Source organism: Ictalurus punctatus, chromosome 2, assembly GCF_001660625.3.
Source record: "Ictalurus punctatus breed USDA103 chromosome 2, Coco_2.0, whole genome shotgun sequence".
Taxonomy (NCBI): domain Eukaryota; kingdom Metazoa; phylum Chordata; class Actinopteri; order Siluriformes; family Ictaluridae; genus Ictalurus; species Ictalurus punctatus.
Window position 1 is genome coordinate 26,867,117 of NC_030417.2, and position 13,097 is coordinate 26,880,213.

The 13,097-nt window shown below is 40.5% G+C and overlaps 1 protein-coding gene and 1 long non-coding RNA gene across 3 annotated transcripts in view; one reads left to right on the forward strand and one right to left on the reverse strand.

Annotated features, from left to right (window-relative positions):
• The window catches only part of tbc1d16 (TBC1 domain family, member 16), a 44,249-nt gene extending 36,447 nt beyond the window's left edge, over positions 1-7,802 (forward strand). For both annotated transcript variants that reach the window (XM_017459743.3, XM_017459751.3), the window contains 4 exons: positions 1,676-1,862; positions 2,064-2,243; positions 4,694-4,840; positions 5,173-7,802. In XM_017459743.3, the coding sequence (XP_017315232.1) occupies positions 1,676-1,862; positions 2,064-2,243; positions 4,694-4,840; positions 5,173-5,433 (775 nt within the window). In that variant the 3' untranslated portion in view covers positions 5,434-7,802. The remainder of the gene's footprint in view (positions 1-1,675; positions 1,863-2,063; positions 2,244-4,693; positions 4,841-5,172) is intronic.
• Positions 7,803-8,071: 269 nt separating this feature from the next.
• LOC128628980 (uncharacterized) lies at positions 8,072-8,503 on the reverse strand. Its single transcript, XR_008393282.1, has 2 exons — positions 8,291-8,503; positions 8,072-8,202 (listed from the first exon to the last, which is right to left on the reverse strand). It is a non-coding gene; the product is annotated as an uncharacterized LOC128628980 (long non-coding RNA).
• Positions 8,504-13,097: the final 4,594 nt, after the last annotated feature.

The window sequence follows — 13,097 nt, forward strand, 5'->3', positions numbered from 1 at the left end:
AGATTTCCATTTTCCAGAAATAAGTAAGTAATAATTGACGAAGGGCCGTTGGATTATTAGACAAATGATGCGCATCCGAGGTGGTAATGCGGAGCAGAGGTTGGGGTCATTGATATGCAATTATGAGAGAGAGAGCGAGAGAGAGACAGAGACAAAAGAAAGAGAGAGAGCGTGAGACTGCGCATGTGTGATTGCAGTAATGAGACAGAAAAGCTGGTGAACAACTATCAATATTTATTTATTTATTCGTTGTATTTTCTGCAGTAGTAAAAAATTTAAAACCCTCTGAACAAGTAGGCCTATTGATATGTATTTATTTTTTTTATTTTTATTTTTTATATACTCTCAGCATGAAACCAAAAAAACCTCTCTCTCGCTCTCTCTCAAATAACTGCACCTCAATGGCTCAAGCCTCCATTACTGGTTCTAAAAGTACGTTTTTGGAATTAGCAACGGAGGCTTGAGATGGGATGCGTAATAAATTGGTTCCACACATACAAGCGTTTTAAGAACAAAAACCTGAGAGATGTCTTGAAATAAAACATCTGAACAATATCTTGATGTATGGTAACTGTGGTATAAATTGACTCCGGTTTTACCACCTCAGGGTGTGCATTATTGTCTAATAATTCAACGGACCGGAGTTGATTATTCCTTACATATCGCCCAGCCCTACTGCAGTGACCTACTCAATGGATCTACCATGTCTGTGTGCGTGTGTGTGTGTGTGTGTGTGTGTGGTGCTAGTACAAGTGTATATGTTGGAGCAACTAGGATTTTTTTTACTTAGTAGCAGTGACCGTGAGGTGTTTTAAAATCCCAGTCAATTATTCCGCTTATACCACATCACCAACACTCCTCAGTAAATAAATGGTTTACCTCACTGTCACTCCTCAGAAAAGACATGGTTTACCTCACCGTCTTTCCTCAGTAAAGACACGGTTTACCTCACTGTCACGCCTCAGAAAAGAAATAGTTTACCTCACCGTCACTCCTCAGCAAATAAATAGTTTACCTCACTGTCACTCCTCAGAAAAGACATGGTTTACCTCACCATCTTTCCTCAGTAAAGACACGGTTTACCTGACTGTCACTCCTCAGTAAAGAAATAGTTTACCTCACTGTCACTCCTCAGCAAATAAATAGTTTACCTCACTGTCACTCCTCAGCAAATAAATAGTTTACCTCACTGTCACTCCTCAGAAAAGAAATGGTTTACTGAGGAGTCCAGTCAACAGCAGTGCAGAGGTCAGAAACTTACCACTGACAATATGAGCATGGAAAAAGATGAGCATCTCTCACACACGCACACATGCGCACACACACACACACAAAGTAGGTGTGTGTAATAAAGTGTTCAGAAGCCACCAGTAACACACTTCTACATTCTGTGCCACACCTAGTAACATGTCAGTGTCACCACGATACTGAGAATGAACCATCACCCCAATTATATGTGTGGTAGTCCCTTTCCACTGATGGACAGGGTAGAGGGGGAGCTGAGATGTTGCTTAGCAACAGATGGACCACACTCATACATAGCACACCTACAAGTGACCTATTATTTTGATACACTTTGTAAATAAAAGGTAAAGGTCAGTCTACCAAATAGCATATGCCTGTACAGGATTATGTGACTTTTTATCTGCCACCCCCCCATCCCCTCCCCCTTCAGACGCATCCTCTTGAACTACGCGGTCTATAACCCGGAGATGGGCTACTGCCAGGGAATGTCTGACTTGGTGGCTCCGCTCTTGACCGAGATCCAGGACGAGAGCGACACATTCTGGTGCTTTGTGGGCCTGATGGAGAACACCATCTTCATCAGCTCGCCCAGAGACGAGGATATGGAGCGGCAGCTGGTGAGCCGTCACAAGCCAGAAGAGCTCAGATTTCAGATCAGCTTATCATGGCCTTGTTTGAAAGGACAGGATCATTTCAGTTTAAGTGTAGAGCTTGAGGAAAGTGTTGGCTAACAAAATCACTTGTACTGAGGAGATTTACTGAGGCATTCTCTCAATGTGTCACTGCTTGTGTGTGTCACTCTCTCAATCTGGGTGCAGATGTATCTGCGAGAGCTCTTGCGCTTGATGCTGCCGCGATTCCACCAGCACCTGATGCGGCTCGGCGAGGACGGCCTGCAGCTGCTGTTCTGTCATCGCTGGGTTCTGCTCTGCTTCAAGCGCGAGTTTCCAGACACAGAGGCGCTGCGCATGTGGGAGGCCTGCTGGGCTCATTACCAGGTACAAAACAGAAAATCAGGCCTTTGATGGAAACCGCTAGTGACCGGAAGGCTGTGAGTTCAAATCCCAGAGACTGCCAGAGAGCCGTTTAGCAGAACCCTTAATCATTCCACACCTGTGTGCTTAGATTCCATTCAACTTCAGTTGTAGTATGCTTTGGATGAAAGCATGTACAAATTTAAACGAGTAAGCAAGGCAAAATTTACTCCAAGTGGAGCATACCTCAGCATGTAAAGGTGCTTCCACAAATGCCATGGAAGCACTTGATCTGAACCCTGGTGCATTTTCCTCCTCGGGTGGAGATCGTTCGCACTCGGGTGCGGGCCGAAAGAATCGGTCTGAATGAGGTAGTCTCAGTCTGGCTCTAAGCGAACACTAGAGCCGTTCAATTGCAACGAAAAAGCGATTCAACACTGAATCAACCCAACTGCAGGAAGTGATCCAGACATGCTGTGTATTTTGAGTAGCAGCTGCATTTATTTATTTTATTTTTTTGATGTGAGCTCTCAGCACTACAGCTCTACAGAGCAGAAAAGTTAAGTGTTCTGGAAATTTCGACTGACAAGCAAAAATTCGAAAATAAATGCCGGATGCGGCCTTTATGTATTGATCTAATCATCCATTTAGCAGCAGGTACTCGGGTAAATTATGTGATTAATATGCACACTTGCCAAAAGGTTTGTTTACATTTGTTTTGTTTTTTTTGTTGCCGTGCATTATTCTCCCTAATTTGATCTTGGCCACTTCCTACCTACCAGCCATGTTTCTCCAATCAGACACCACACACCAAACAGAGAGCGTGAGGGCTCTTACGTGCTTTCTCCAAGACATGAAGACAACCTCGGCATCTTTTCAGACTTCTACTCATGCAGCATCACAGGAGAAAAGAGCTATCTGCCCTCTTCCACTTACATGAGCTTACAGACACCCACAGTTGGCTAGCGTCTGTGGGATCGATCCTGACAATAGGGCGTCGCTGTATTTCTGACCAATGAATGAACGAGTTTTAGGTGTATATTTTCAGCCCTACACACCCTTCGGCCAAAATGTTTCTTGTTTGTTGGTGATTCAAACCAAATGAATCAAAACAATCGGTTTCTCTCCATTTCAGCGTAAGCGAAAGCTCTACATCATCCCACGAATGAATAATGAGCTTCGTTAGTTTGCTAATGCATTTTTTATGATTTTTGAGCTCTTTTAATAAATATCATAATTGTGCTTAACAGTATAGCTGTGAAGCGCATTAAAAGCACTTCCCTTTGCATATTTAACATACCTCACACGCACACAACCTCACACATTCCCATCTGACCACGTGTCCTTTTTCTTTCGCGATTTTTACTTCCTCGTGACTTCTGGCTCTTTAAATGTGTGATAAATAACTGGAAAATCGTGACACATGGGACGACGTGTCAAATAATAACACGCAACTAGTGTTAAAAAAATAATAATAAGGAGCTTATTTTTCACTTTTCACTCCGGCTCATTAATTTATCTACACATTTTGCAAACACATTTTTAATATATTCAAATCGGTCATGGTATTTCGGAGTTGCAGCCGAGTGCAAAAGTTTGCATACCCTGAGGACAAAATGCAAAAGACCAAAGAAATTTTATTTATACAAGCAAGATACTTTGTGTGTTTGGTTTCTTAGATGTTCCTTCATCATAGCAAGTAACAATAATGGGCAATGTTAAACTATTACCAGTGGAAAAAATGACAATAAACTAGTCTCAGTTTAAATGTTTGAGTGTGATCTAAATATTTTTTAATTTGCCAGACTACAACCCAGGCTTTAGTTTCTTAAATCCTCTTCGTTGTAAACTGCCTTCTTTAAATCATATCTGCAGACTGAGAGGGTCATGCAAGAACATCTTGCTTTTTTAATCTTTCCAGACTGTTTATTGTGTAATTTATTTATTTTTTTTATACTCCCACATTTCATTTAGAACTTCCTGGAATTATTTGTAGTAGAAATGATAAAATAGTGATTCATTGTTCTTGTATCTATTCATAATCCATGGGGGGTGCAAACTTTGAACTTTTGCTGTATCGGTTTCATTCCAGATGTTGCGTATTGGAGCTCCAAATGTCAAACGTAGAATTGTACTAAATGAAACGAGTCGGTAAATGAGCATATGGGTGCCGGAGAGCATCACTCTTCTTTGAGTTAGCAGCCGTCCCCGATGAAGCGCTAATGAAGATGAGATGATAATTGTTAGTCTAACACAGCATGACATTAGCATATATTGACATAGCGATAATCAGGTGACAGCGGAGAGCCGAGCCATTTGCTCTGTTCGCTAATTTACATAGCAACTTCTTCCAGTTTGTGATCGGATCACCGTATTGGTTTCATGCTCTTTTGTTTAATGATTGGTTCTGGTTGTGTGTGTGTCTTTGTGTGTCTGTGTGTGTGTGTGTGTGTGTGTGTGTGTGTGCGTGAAAGACGGATTACTTCCACCTCTTTCTGTGCGTGGCCATCATTGTTCTCTATGGCGATGATGTCACGGAGCAACAGCTGGCAACAGATCAGATGCTGCTGCACTTTAGCAACCTCTCCATGCACATGAATGGAGAACTGGTGCTGAGGAAGGTACTGTGAACACACACACACATGCATATTCAAGCACCTTTAAGCAGAATTGATTTTTGAAGTTATTGATTTTTGTATATTTTACAATGCAACTCCTCAGCAGTTAGTAATGCAAGTCATCACACACTTCATGGTGTAAATCTAGAGCCAGACATAGTCATCTAATTGAACACATAGAGTGCTTTGTTTATATCTAGTGACCTTTCCGAGCTTCACAACCTCTAAATGTCATGATCTGATTACGTTTGACCTATAGTCCTACAGAGCTGTGACTGTTTGTTAGTTAGTTCACTCCTACCTCCTGTTGTCTCTGTCCTCTTCCTGGTTTCCAGGCACGAAGCCTTCTCTATCAGTTCCGGCTGCTTCCCAGGATCCCTTGCAGTCTGCATGACTTGTGTAAGCTGTGCGGGCCCGGCATGTGGGACAGCCGTTACATTCCCGCCGTAGAATGTTCCGGAGAGCATCCGGATTCGCAGAGCTGCCCCTATGGAGGCATGGCCACCCCGCAACCCCCGCTGTCACCAAGCCAGCCTAACGAGGGCAAGCGAGGCTCTAAAAAACGGGACATCTTTAATTTTCGCAAGCAGCCTTGACTCTAGGCTCAAAGCTACACTACCCATAATGCCTAGCTCCAGACGTGCCATCCAACAGGTAGATGGGTGAATGCAGACCGCAGTGTAATTATTAGTCATCTAAGAGATATTTGAAAGGATCACTGCCTACTCCAAACACATATTTATGTGTAACTGATATCAGGATCAGCAATGAAGGGAAGGCTTCGCTCTCTTTTCTGAACGGCAGGACGTGACTCGCGGATAAGTACCGGATAAAAAACGTCAGAATTCAGAAGAAGACCGGCATCTCATAAAAAGGAAGGATGGACCTTTGTAACTGACGAATATATTGATACTCTTTCTTATTTTTCTTTCTTTTTTTTTTTTTTTTATAGACCGCCTGCATGTGTGTGAGTGAGAAATGTCTCAAAATTGTCTTTGAAGTTTCTTTTATTACTCAGTTTCTGCAAGCAGTGATCTCACTGCAGTAACAGGAGCGAGTTGTCCTGTCAAACTAAACTGAAATACAGAAGGATGGGTTCATGATGCAAAAAAACCCCTAGTCATTCCATACCTCACCATATATTGGCATACTGAGACTATAGATTACATACGGTAGGATGTTATACACAAGTTGTGTGGGTTTTTTGGGGTTTTTTTGTTTGTTTTTTTGGTTAACAAAGCAATATATATTTAGACATTTTTAGGATACTGGACATATTTTATCACTAAACACATGAGCAATATTTCCTGTTCCTAACACAATTGTGCATGCGTTGTTTTTCATTAGTACTAATCGAGCAGCGGTCAGATATTTGGCTGGTTCCGATGTAACGTTAATCCCACCGTAGTGCCGTCAGGTCTGTGCTTGGATGCTGGTGCCGTCGCCTCGTGTTAAAATCACGACTGTGGCAGAAGGTCTTAATCCGCTCCATAATGCCTCTCAGTGCCGCAGGGAAGAAAAGCGCTCCAGTCCAAACCCAAGTGGGACTTTGTCTATAATTACTTAATCTGGGGACGTTAAGCCGCTGGATGGATGGCGTTCGGGTTGTGCGTCTTCGATGACTGAGTTAGTGGGCTGAAGATGGCCCGCAACTTAAAGGTTCCCCAGAGTCTTTTTGAGAGCAGCTCGGAGAGCAGCAAGCCGCAAATTGCCGTTAAAAGGCAACATTATTCTGCGGGAGCCGAGCTCAGCCTCTCCACACGCGGCCTTGGTGAATGCAATGCATTATGGACCCTTTTTAAACCATTAGGCATTTGAAAGGGTCTCTCGGATATCCAGGAAGGCCAAAGGGACGTTAGCGTTAGCATGGTTGGGAAATAATAGGAAGATGACAGTGCTGGCTTATATGTTATGGTGTGTGTAGTTTTGGTTGTGTGATAACGAACTAGCCTACTTAGTCATGCTTTTCTGCAGCTTAAACTTTCACGTACATACTCAGGGGTGGACAAATGATAAATTCTTAATTAGTTAGCTCACCAGGCATGTGGAAGCTCCAGTGTGCCTCCCAATTCCATGTTTCAGTGCATAGAAACCTAACTGGCAAGACTAAAAAGTGACCCTGTACATGATGATATAACCTATGGCCAGCTAGTTAGATAGTTAAGTGCAGTAATGCGTACAAAGGGATAGGAAAGGGTATATAAATTCCCAGCAAGCGGACAACTCTGTAGCCGTAGTGCTTGTCCTTTCCTGAAGTTTCTGATGTAGCACATTGTGTACGGACCTCAAATGAAAGTTCACCGAGTTCACTCGTATCAAAAGCAAAATGTTATTCGCATCTGGCTAAGTGTCTTTATTTTCTTTCCGTATATTTAAATGCCCATGTGTGTAGTGCAGCAGGCGGTGGCATTCGGGACACTTGTGGTGTGATTACAGCATTGAGGTGCGTCGCATCACTGTGAAACACATTGCATTAAAATGGGAAATGAAACCTGTGGTTTTATAAAAGATAATAAGTATGGTTTGTTTTCTTTCTCTGGTTGTTGAAGTTTCTTGTCTGTAGGGAAACTACGAATAAAAAAATAATAATTAATAATAATAATAAAAAAGTATATCCCAGACACTAAATCTGTTTGTCCCAAGCGCCTGGGCAAGTGTGTTTTGTTTTTGTTTTTTGGTTTGTTTTTTTCTCCCCTGATACAGTATTTTTTAAGTTTACACATACTTAGCATTTCATTTCAAATACTAACAACATTGTTTAGTCAGTACAGTCAGGTAAAACCTGATTTACAGGTTCGCTAGCTGATCTGTTACATGATTTTGCCATTTGTGGTCAACCACAGGGCATAGTTATAAAGAAGTGAACCGTAGACATCCACAACCATTTAATAATCCTTGTCGAAACTCACACCACTTGATTTTTTTTCTGTTACATGCATTCTTAGACTGGGGTTTATCTTTATTACATGAACAGCCATGCATGCACACACAAGCGTACAGGAACACACCTGCCTGCTTGACTTAAGTTCACTGCAAACCGTCAAGACGCGCACATCTGTACATGCCTGGTGAAATGTCATGTAGATACGTGGCTATCTGATCTCGCCAAACCATGTCAGTTTTTCTCTGTGTATGAGACTCTAGCTGCCTTTGGTCTTCTCCTAGCTGCAGAGAGCCAGACAGAGAGTCGTCGCTGTCCCGTATGACGCTCATTATGCGGCCGATCGAGTCGAGCCAGTCGGGTTCTGGACAAACAAATCACGTTAATGCACAATCAAAAGAATGCACAGATAATAAAAGAGAGAAATAACAAGCCACTTTACATCCACCCCATCCTGTATTCCTGAGCGTATTGCTCCTTTTATCTGCGAAAATAAAGATAATGAGGATAAGGAGTTGTTTTGTATTGTATCAGAATTGCATGGGGAAAAGGCCAGAAGATTGGTTGTATACTGTGTCATTGTTGTCTCTGGTTTGTTTTTGTTTTGTTTTTTGTGCACCACAGGATAGAGACTCGTCTGAACTCTCTGTTATGTGGTTTAACTGTAAGGCCTGTAGCAGAGATAGTAGTTTAAAAAAAAAAAAACAGTTACTTTAGACCCCAAGATGATTCATATCTCAAAAACAGTTGCAGTGTGTACAGCTTATATTTCTTTATTCCTACATAAACCTCACCTTTGTACATGATGCATCAGTCAAAAAGAATTTTTACACTTCCCCTTTCCCTAGCCACCTCTGGTTCCATCTCGTCATCTCTCTCTCTCTCTCTCTCTCTCTCTCTCTCTCTGCATATGTCTGTCTGTCTGTCTTCGCCCTCCCTCTCTTTGAGCAGCAGTATGGGGGTCGTGCGAGCCTCCTGCCACTGCGATTGCATTGCCTGCTGTGCTATTGGCCCTAATTATCAATTACAGAGGCCAGGCGTCCCCACCTGGAGCAGGCCGAGGTGCTAATAAGCCTGGACTACTTTGCTTGTCTCTCAGGTGTGTGTGTGTGTGTGTATGTGCGCGCGTGTGTCAGCAGGGCTGGCCGGGCCTCACCGCTGAGCCGCTAATGGATCCTGCACTGTCACACTCGGAGCCTGTAGTCACGCAGGCCAAACCTTCCTCGTTAACACGCCTCCTCTCGCTGCCTGATGCTCCACTGCTCAATTCTGCCATTCGATTTGCCTAACGTTTTGCATTGCTAATACCACGGTGCTTAGCTTAATAGCAGAAAGACTGTAGGTGTGTAGTAAAGCTGTATGCAAATATGATTTGTTTGTGCAAGTGATAATGGCAAAACTGTCATCCCAGAATCGTAACCTTTTAGTAGGGATTTTACAGATTATCATTTTCCGTCCACTCCAAAACTGATTCTCACACCCAAGTGGTTTCTGTTCCTCTAAATACAATATCTGATATGAACCTTCCAACCTGGAATTAACCGAGAAGTAATATTAGTCACAAGCTACAGCTTGTAGTTCTCCAGAATAAAAACAAACAAACAAACAAACTTTGACTCCTCCCTATTTTTATGTGTAAATCTGCGCATGTGTGTTTAAACTCAACAGAGAGAATTGTTCATTTGAGTGCCTGCTTGCATTGTACACATTCTGTCTCTTGCTGACAGTTTCATTTGAAATGTAGCTTTCCTTCTCAGGATGTGCAGGACAACCGCTTTGCTGTCATTTCAGGATTTGCAAAAACATCAAATTGCCTTTTTTTTATTTTTATTTTTTTTTAATAAATATAAAGTTGTGATATAATGTTTATAGTATGATACATGAGAATGATGCATTGCATATATACTACAAAGTAAAAGCTGTGGCACTTAACTCCCCAACCTCCCAGTTTTGATTGTCAAAACGTATGTAAATCATGACTGGAAAACTGACCGAGAAATTTGAATATGAAAGTATTAAGCTGTAGTGTTGTGTTGTATAAGGCATGCTTTCAAATTCCAAATTTAATCTTGAATGTTGTCAATTGTTACACAAACACGGTCTGTATTTCCAGACAGTTCTTCAATGCACCAACGAATTTGCCTCTACTTAACATGATATTGACACAATCTGAAAAAAAAAAGAAGTGTAATGTGCATCAGAGCCATGCATAAATCATAATGGGGGAAAACAGTATGATGAGGGATTATATTTATTTTTCTAAGATCTATTGTTATGACGATTACTGTAGAATTTAGCGAAAATCTGGCACAGATGAAGAATCGATTGTTTGTTGTAATGTGATGTCTCTATAATTCTAGCATGTCCAATCTTACCCGCAAAGAGCCGGAGTGTATGCAGGGTCCGTTTGCGGGTAAGATTGGTCCTCACTGTATTATTATTTTTTTTTTTTTTATCCTGCTCATTTTGTGGCATCAGTTTGTTATTTTATGGCAGGTATGTTTGTTGTCAATCACCACAGAGGCCATCTTCCTCATTCACGATGCAAAGTAGAACCTGTTGTTTACACCGACGACTCTGAATGATGCACGACAGCGTAATTGTTTGTACTGTATCACACCACAGGCCTGTGTCCAGCTCAACAACATTCTCTACAAACCGAGGCCTAGGACACGACACAACACCAATGATTGTTGTCACTTTTATACCTTATTTGAACCACGTCCTGTAGATATCATTTATTATTTTGCAAATAAAATGATGAATTGTGCACATAAGAATGTGTGGTTGTGTTTTGCAAAACAACCCTTTTAAAGAATGTTTGAATAACTATTTAAGAATGTAAATGTCCCCTAAAAATCATTGTCATGTAAATGACTCCTGTTAATCATCGCTTAAACGACACCCGCATTTATAATATTACTATTACTTTTTTTTATTTACACTGTGTTATTTTAATTTTATTAGGTGAAATAATTTATGCCCTCCTTGAAAAGATTTTTAATATAGAAACTTTATTTTTTCCCCCCATGTGAATACATGTTCATAGCCATGTATAAATCTGGCCATAATCCAAAAATGGTTTCCTTCACTAGTCTTTAATTTTTGCTCCATAAATTCAAGCTCCTTCCTCCACTGTTACTTCTGCTATTAAAACCTGTGCTCGAGTAAGTGCATATTTTTATTTCTCTTCCAAATATTGACTTGCAAATACTGTCAAAAATGATTACTTTGTTTCTTTAAGAGGAGCATTTAACCCAAAATCAATCGACTCCAGCCTATACTACACACTGAAATATCTCAACATTAGCCTTTGTGTATTTTTATCTGGTTCAATCTTTCTCAGGATTTGAAAAGAAAAAAATTAAATAAAATGAAGAGAACAAAAAGCCTGTCCTGGCCAACCTTCAATTTCATTTTATTCAGCTTCTGTATAGATTACACACTTAACATTTAAACATGAAACAGCCTCTATTTAAAGGCTTAGCTATGTTTATGTACAGTACACACACACACAGACAGACAGAGAGAGGTGGGGAAAGTACAGGGAAAAAGCATGCTTAAGCAAAACTACAGGTATTGTGTCTTACTGAGAAATAATGAGTCACAATTATATTTCAGTGAAAGAGTAAAAGATCACTTTTGGAGTAGAAGTCAAGTTTTTTTTTTTTTTTAAGTTTAATGTATTTCTTATGAATTTGAACAAAACCCAAACACGTCTGCTTTGTTCATTCGGTTTCTTCTGAATTTTCCCTGGGATCAGATTTGCATTAAAGCAACCTTGTATGAAGAACAAGACTAAATTGGTTGTAATATGGTATGGATTTCATTTTCATTTTGAATGTAATAAATGAAGTTAAAATGCACCAAAAAACTATAGATTGATTTGGGAGCTAAACAAAAACGACCTATTTGTAACATGTAAAAATTTACACTGCAAATAATAGATATATAATAAAGTTTAAATATAATAAAATCAATCGTAACTAAAAAGGCAATTAAGTCTCCTTTATATGTGAATATTTTCAGTTCCGATATAAAATCTTAACCCTTTTATTTAACAGGTTTACAGGTTAACATTCTGATTACAGGTTTAGATTGAATTTGTTCTTTTTTTAAAAAAAAAAAAAAAAAGGATATTTTATTCACTTTTTTTGTTTTGTTTTTTTTTTTGCTTTGAGCTTAACATGGGCTTAGTTTAAGGCGCCAATGTAAAAATAAGAAGGAAAATGTATATGATGAAAAACGTTCATCTTACACTTACTGAAATACATACATACATTTACGTTTTGGTGAAATTGACACAAATTTTCAATAAATGTACTCATTACGCTGAAATTTAAGTAGTATGAGTAAATCTTTTGTAATGATTGAAATATCTGTTTACAGGCCACCTTTAATCATACTTCTGCTCTGAGAACACATACCTACTGATGGTCAGTCAGGTACAGTTTGGTGTGTGGGAATCTTTCCAGCTATAAAGTACTTAAACATTTCAATGTCTCATAACCAACAAGGCTTTCTGATGACAGCGGGTCAAATTCAACTCTTCTATGCCTTTAAGGGATTGTGGTGTGCTCTGCCCATGTCTCGCCCAAGACTGGCATTTGCAGGAGTGACATAAAGCTGAATCTCTTTACCACACCAAACACTTCCCACATAACGATGCCTTTTCTCATCTCAAGAGGCGATTATACCCTGAATGTGTCCAACCAATACCACATTTTTCATAGGTGCCTCTCATTCTTGAATCATTGTTTCGTAGACACCACTTGGGCGGATGAACTACTGTATTATTATTGTACTTGGAGTGGTTTCTGGTTTCAGTGACTATGTCAGAGTAAACCATTGTAATGTAATGATTCACTCATAAATTCAGCATTGCCTTTAGACCAGACAGTTCTTGGAAGCTTGAAGCTTGGAGTTCAGTCCCTCGTCTGGTTGACCGTAACTGAAACTTACGCAGATGGCTCGAACTGATCTGAAGCCAGATGAGGAGATTTGGTGTCACTTCATTTAATCAGAGCTGGCTGTGTGCTCTTGGCTTGGTGTCAGAAAGAGCTGCTCAGGCTGTCCTGGGGAGCAGCTGTGTGAGATCAGGCATGCTGGAACAGCGAGCGTCCCTCTAAAAGACGCCCTTTACCGTGGATTCTTCTCAGTCGTGCAGGCCTGGATTATGGCCTGAAAACGCACAGTCAGCTTTTTTTCTACAGCTCTCCTACATTAGTGTGGCAAGGTGAAGCCTGGAGCAGGCAGTCCATCCAGCAGAGACATAAACACACACTCTTCAAGCCTGCTGTGTGGAGATATATGGATACACATAGACATTGACTGAATGGAATTTTGTTTTGAATTATTGATTTCTACTAGATCTGGTTT